The sequence below is a fragment of the Caloenas nicobarica genome, chromosome 13, assembly GCF_036013445.1.
Source record: "Caloenas nicobarica isolate bCalNic1 chromosome 13, bCalNic1.hap1, whole genome shotgun sequence".
NCBI lineage: Eukaryota > Metazoa > Chordata > Aves > Columbiformes > Columbidae > Caloenas > Caloenas nicobarica.
This window is the reverse complement of record NC_088257.1, coordinates 11,405,257-11,411,256: the sequence shown is the minus strand read 5'-3', so window position 1 is coordinate 11,411,256 and position 6,000 is coordinate 11,405,257. Positions and strand designations below refer to the sequence as shown.

The window sequence follows — 6,000 nt, the reverse complement described above, 5'->3', positions numbered from 1 at the left end:
GCCGCACTCCAACGGCTACCGGCTGCCTCTAACCGCGGGCCGGCGCTCGGCGGAGCCCGCAGCCCTGCTGGGAGCTCTCGGCTCCGCGGGCCGGGACAACGGACCCGATGCCCGGGCCGGCAGAACGGAACGAACCCGGCCCCGGGCCGGGCCCCGCCCGCCGCTCGGCCCGCCAGGCGCGCCCCGCAGCGCGCATGCGCCGAGCCCCGCCCAACCCTCGCGAGCCTTCCCTCCGCGCGGCTCTTTGACCCCGCCCCGTCCCCACCCCACAGCAGGCGGAGGGCGGTGCCTGCCCCAGCCCCGCCCTTCCTTCCGCCCCGCCCCTCGCCCTTCTTGCTGATTCTCTGGGTTAAAGAGCCCGCTCTCACACTTTTCTGTTTGGGGGGCGATGTGTGGTGGGTGAAGGGGGCAGCGGGCCAGGACGGCGGTGGTGGCTGCCGGCGGTCTGAGGGGAGGAGCGGGTCGAGCTCCGGGCGCGGGGCGAGGCGAGGAAGCCTCCGGCGCCGCGCGGCGCAAATTCTCGCCCGCCCGCGTCGCTTTGTGCGGCTCTGGCGGGCGGAGCCGCTCTGCTTAGGGGCCGAGCGCGCGGAGAGTCCCGCTCCGGCCGGTAACTTCCCGCAGCCCGCGCACTTCTCCTGCCGGCGGGGCCGCGCCGCCGCCTGGGCCCGCGCGATGGGGAGCGGCGGCGGCCGCCCGGGGAACGCGGCGGCGGGAGCCGGCGCCACCTGCCCCGCGCGCCGCTGCTGAGCCGGCAGCCGGAGGCGCCCCGCTCGCCGCGGAGGAGCCGCCCGCCTGGTGAGCAGCCAGCCCGGCAGCGGGCACCGCGCCCGCCCCGGGGCCCGCCCGGCCCCCTCTCCCGCCTCGGCCTTCCTCCCGCCCGGCGGCGGTGTGCGAGGCGGCGCGGCCTCCCCCGGCGCGGGGCAACGTTTCGGGGCGCGTCCCCGCCCCGCCACGGGGCAGCGGCGACAGGGGCCGCCCGGGCCGAGCTCCGAGCCGGCGGGTCCCGGGCGGCGGCCGCGGCTGAGCGGTGCGTCCCGTGTGCCCGGCCCGCCCGGGGGCAGCGCCCCCCGGCAGCGATTTCCGAGGAGTCCCGGCCCGGCAGGAGCAGGGGAGTAGAATGAGCTCTCCGGTGGACCCCAAGGTGAAACAGGCTTTGCGGAAGAAACCAGCAGAGAGGACGCCGGAGGTAAGGGGGCTGCAGCGCCTTCCCCGACGGCTCATTTTATTTTATTTTATTTTTAAATTTGAATTTTTCCCTTGCTTTGATCAGTGTTCCAGCAGGTTTTCTGCTCGGTGCGCGGCCCGTGTCTGTGTGCTGCACACGCCGAGGCCGGCGCTCGCAAACTTGTGTGCGCAGTTCGGTTATTTATTCATTTCTGCTTTGCAAAGCTGGACCTTTCAAGCCCAGCACTGTTTTAAGCGTCCGGTAACACGCTGGCTACAGACACAAGGTGCTTTAGGAACTACTTCAGGCAAGCTGTAGGGTGAAGAAGAAGAGCTATACCACTGAAAAGTGAAATTGTGCATATTTCAGTGATGCAAAACCTCTGGGAAAAGTTAGCGAGCTGAAAGACTTCGCTTACCTGTACGGTGATGCAGATTTAAGCAAAACCAAACTAATTATGCTGCACAAACTTCATAAAGAGATGTTTTTCTGGTGAGTGGGAGTGTAGAAATGTGCGAGGTTGGTTAGCTACAATAGAACGTATTTTCCAATTAACTGCCTTCTCTGGCCCTTCCCCACAAGCTAGTCTGTAATCAGCCATGTATTTTGGGGAATGCTAATGTCATGGAGCATTAATTTAATAATGAAATGTGTTAGATAGCATTTGCATTTCACTAAAAGGCTGGTTGGAGTTTGTTTGCTTACCCTAGCCTCTTTTTATTTGTTTGCCTTACCGTGATTTTTGATTTTTTTTTTTTTTAACGTGCTTAAGAATTAGTGGTATGAAATGTTATGCTCTTGAGTTTGTCCCTTTGAGACCGGGAAACATCTGTTCTCCCTTGATACTTCACAGAGAGCGCAATGTCCTGCCTGGTCTTCCTTATAAGTTAATTATCAAAAGGCTACTCGGGCAAACTGCTGCAGAGGCTGCTCAGAGTATGTCCTTGCAGGACAGAGACCCCCAGTTCCCTTCGGGTCAGTCTTTTAAGTGGGTGAAATACCAAATGTTTACTTGCCTTGGGACATCTGATACATTCCTCCTTGTGTCTTTGCTCCCTAAATTAGTGATGAGGTAGTCTCTACAAAAGAGCTGTCTCTCTGTTCTGTTTTCTTATTTTTATCACTCCGCTCTTGCTTCAGACCTTCCTTTCTTTCTCTTCAGCTGTGGTCTTCAGTTAGGAAAATTCCTTTGCCGGTGTGGTTTGCAGTGTTGGGCAACTGGCTTCATCACAGAAGTGTCATTCAGGAGCTCGCATACCGAGCTGGCTCGTCATGGCTTTGTCTTTGGGGCACAGGTAATCTGGCCTGGCCCAAAACATCTGCCCACTGCTGCTGCTTGCAATACCGACATCTCACAGCTGCGTGGGGCTTTTTGTTCTTCAGGACTCTTTTTTTTTTTTTTTTAAAGATATCCTCAATTTTCTCCCCCGTGGAATTGTCATGGAATTCTTTAGGGTTGTCACCTTATTTTGGCTAAAATTGCCTTAAAATGAATATGTCGCTTAACCTTGTAATGTTAAACTGTCAGCTGTCATGATGTCCAGCTGCACTGGACCACGCTTGTGGATCTGTGTAGATTCCCATTGAGACTGACATTAGGGTTGTGTGCAGGTTTGAATTTGCCAAGATATCTCAATTGTGGGGAAAAAAAAAAAATTCGCTAACTAATAGCACTCCTAAAATGATTTTAAAAAAAAAATCTTAATTCCCTTGTTAATGTGGCCCTTTTTAGGCAGGCACTTAGAGATACTGCACAGTGAGACTACTCGTGATTAAAGTTAAATGTGTACTTAAAACTTGGCAGGATTGGGTCCTCTGTTCCTGAGTGGATAATTACAGTCCAATCACTTTTGTGTTCTTGGGGTACTTTTATTTATACACATTTAGAAACTAAGCTGGGTTCAAGAAGGGTAGTTCCCTGTTCCAGTCGCAGGGTGTATCGGGGTCCTCTTGCTGGATCTGTGCTACCTGTTGAGACACAAAGCCAAAATCCAAACCTTCTCTCCCTGACCACGCTCTGCCAGATTTCCCAGGCTCCGAGATGTGATGACAGATGGATATAGGGTGATAAGAGAACCGGAGGAAACAATTGCAATGTAATTATTATTATTATTATTATTTTTAATTGTGTTAAGCATCCTGACTTGTCAACTTTCTTCTGTAGGCAGCAAGACTCGGGTCAGGGAGGTTGAAACCTACTTAGCACAGCCCTGGGGGTCAGACCCCGGTTTCGGGTGTCCCCGCGCAGGGTGGACAAGCTGGTGACTCCTGTCCCGAACTATCCAGTTGTGCACGGACAAAAAGTTCATCTTCATTGCTCCCCTCCTACTCTCCCAGCAAGGTATCATCAGCTCCTCCCACGTGAAATCAGCTGCGTGGGGCTGCTCCTGTGCTTTGACTGCGCTTTTATACAAGAAAACCCCCCAGAATTCCCCAAACTGTGATTGGGATTTTAGGATGAGCCGAAGCTGCTCGACCACCCGAGTTTCGATCACTTTCAGTCCCTTTCGGCCCTCCTGATCCTGCAGTGGATCGGAGCAGTTTACCTGGGTATCGCTAATTACAGGGTTGAGGCTGCGCTGATTAGTAGCATGGTCTGGTGCTTCATAACTATCATCTGTACAGCAGTGTCTGGAAAAATACCGATAAATAATCCACACATCAAATTTCGCTTATGAGTGGTATGATTATCTATATGATTGTGATTTTTAGGTCTTTTTCCTGACAAAATCTCTTAATTTGTAAGATCTAATGAACTAAGCAGGGAGATATTAAAATATTTTCAAAATTTACTTATTTTGGGGAATTATCTCGATGGCTTGCTCCAGTAAAAATTTAAATTCTTGATGCTACAAATATTTTTGTTTGGAAAATCTCTGTTAGGGCAAGTTTTCAGTGTTGTGGTAACATTCCAACATTTGCTAATTGTTTAAGTGTATAAGTTATGCATATTAGACATGTACACACTTGATTTTTTTTTTTGGTTGTTGCTGCTCAGATACTTCATGTGTTATAATCTTTAATTTATTTGGCAGAGGGAATTATTTTGATGAACTCCTAGAGACTGTAGCTAACATTTAATGATGTATACATTTTTCTGTAATTGCTGTTCTGTTACTCCGTTTAGAAATTTTCTTTGGTACTACCCAAGTCTGGGAAATCTCTTGAATTAATTTCTTTCTTTTATTTTCTTTCTTACCTCTGCCCTGGTGCATCATAAAATTGTACAGATACATGATGCAAGCTCAGCTTTCTTGTGGAAAGACTTTTAAAATGTTTGTTTGTGGGCTGATACCCACAGATGGGGCAGATTGTCACTCTAGGATGTGAGTCTTGCTTCTGCAGAATTTAGGACTCACTGGTTACATAGATTGAGTGTGACCACATGCTAACACCATAGAACTCTGTCTGTCTGTCTCAGATTCAGCCTGGAAGTGCAGAATTTGTGGGAGTTCTGCCAGATGTTATTTTCAATACCAGGTTATCCCAACAAATCACCTCTTCTGTGCACACTGTCTGGTCAGGTGGAGGAAACCTTGGCAGTAATTGGATACTTAATCACTTTTTTTTGAAAGAAACCATACTTATATTTAAACTGTAGGATTTCACACACTTGTTTAATATTTTAATATCTGCATTTGTCTTCCAGGGTTATGCTGATGTCTGTGTGCTGTTAAACGTGGGAGTATTTATACATGCAGATCCTGCAGTTCTTGCAGGTCGGGAATATGGGATTTAGGTAGTTCTGTGCTTTAGCTTTGTCTTGCACATCATCCTGCCTGCTTCTTGTGTCACAGGTGTGGATATTAAATTGGTAATTTGGGAATATTTTAATAGAAGGAAACCGTTCGTTCAAAACAGTAGGAGGGAAGGATGAATGTTGATGCCACTGTGAATGCTCTCTCATTAAAGGTTTAATTTTTGAAGCCCAGAATTCCTTATCAGATCGGTACAAAGGCTGGGCTGTTGGTCTTTTGGGGAGTGGTTCAATGCCTGCCACAGATAAGGTCTCAGTGGCTGATAGGGCAAAATAGCAAATTATTGTGCCCCTTTTTCTTTCTCTTTCTCTCTCCTTTTTTTTTTTTTTTTTTTTCCCCCTCCCATGAGCATCCTTTCTTCCATTTTTAGTGGATCCTTTTCCCAACATAGTCTCCTTTTAGTTTTTCATGACTTTGTTCTAGACGGTGTTTCCTTTCCGTGGTTCAGAAATCTTTGCCTTTATTGGACTTCAAAGACTTAGAGTTTATTTTTATACTCTAAGCTCTTGTATTTTCCTGTCTTTGTACTATGTCTTGTTTCAGTAATTCTTGATTAATGTTAATTCAACTTCATTTGGCAATACTAACTCCTCCTTCTCTTCCTGTTCCCTTTTTATTAATACAGTGGAAAGAGAAAAAAACTAATTTGCACAACTATGTCATAACAGGGTCTGCTATTTGGAGTGTGTATGTGATGCTTCTTGATGGCTTTATATATAGAGAAATAGAGCTGCATGAATCTAAATCATGCACAAATAGTACATTGATGGGCATTATAAAATGGCTGTAATAAATAAAATAAATTATTACTGACAGTATAACAAAGGCACTCTTGTACTGTAGCACAGCTGAGCCAAAGAGGAGAACATCTGCTTCTTGTTTCCAGAAATAACTGGTATTTTGAAGTGGGTTTTTTCATCCTTTTAATAATTTTCTGTAAACTCAGTAGGTGAAATAGAGGATTAGCCTTTGTTAAAATCCATTGTTTTTGTAGTTTGCAGTGAGCTTTTAGCAGTGTTAATGGAACAACGCTGCTGTTTTTGGAGAGCCATTTAACATAATCAGAATTGTAGAATC

At 48.0% G+C, this 6,000-nt stretch overlaps 1 protein-coding gene across 2 annotated transcripts in view; it reads left to right on the top strand.

Moving 5' to 3' along the window:
- The first annotated feature begins 425 nt into the window (after positions 1-425).
- RAPGEF6 (Rap guanine nucleotide exchange factor 6) overlaps positions 426-6,000 on the top strand; it is a 120,575-nt gene continuing 115,000 nt past the window's right edge. For both annotated transcript variants that reach the window (XM_065644446.1, XM_065644445.1), the window contains exon 1: positions 426-1,186. In XM_065644446.1, the coding sequence (XP_065500518.1) occupies positions 1,118-1,186 (69 nt within the window). In that variant the 5' untranslated portion in view covers positions 426-1,117. The remainder of the gene's footprint in view (positions 1,187-6,000) is intronic.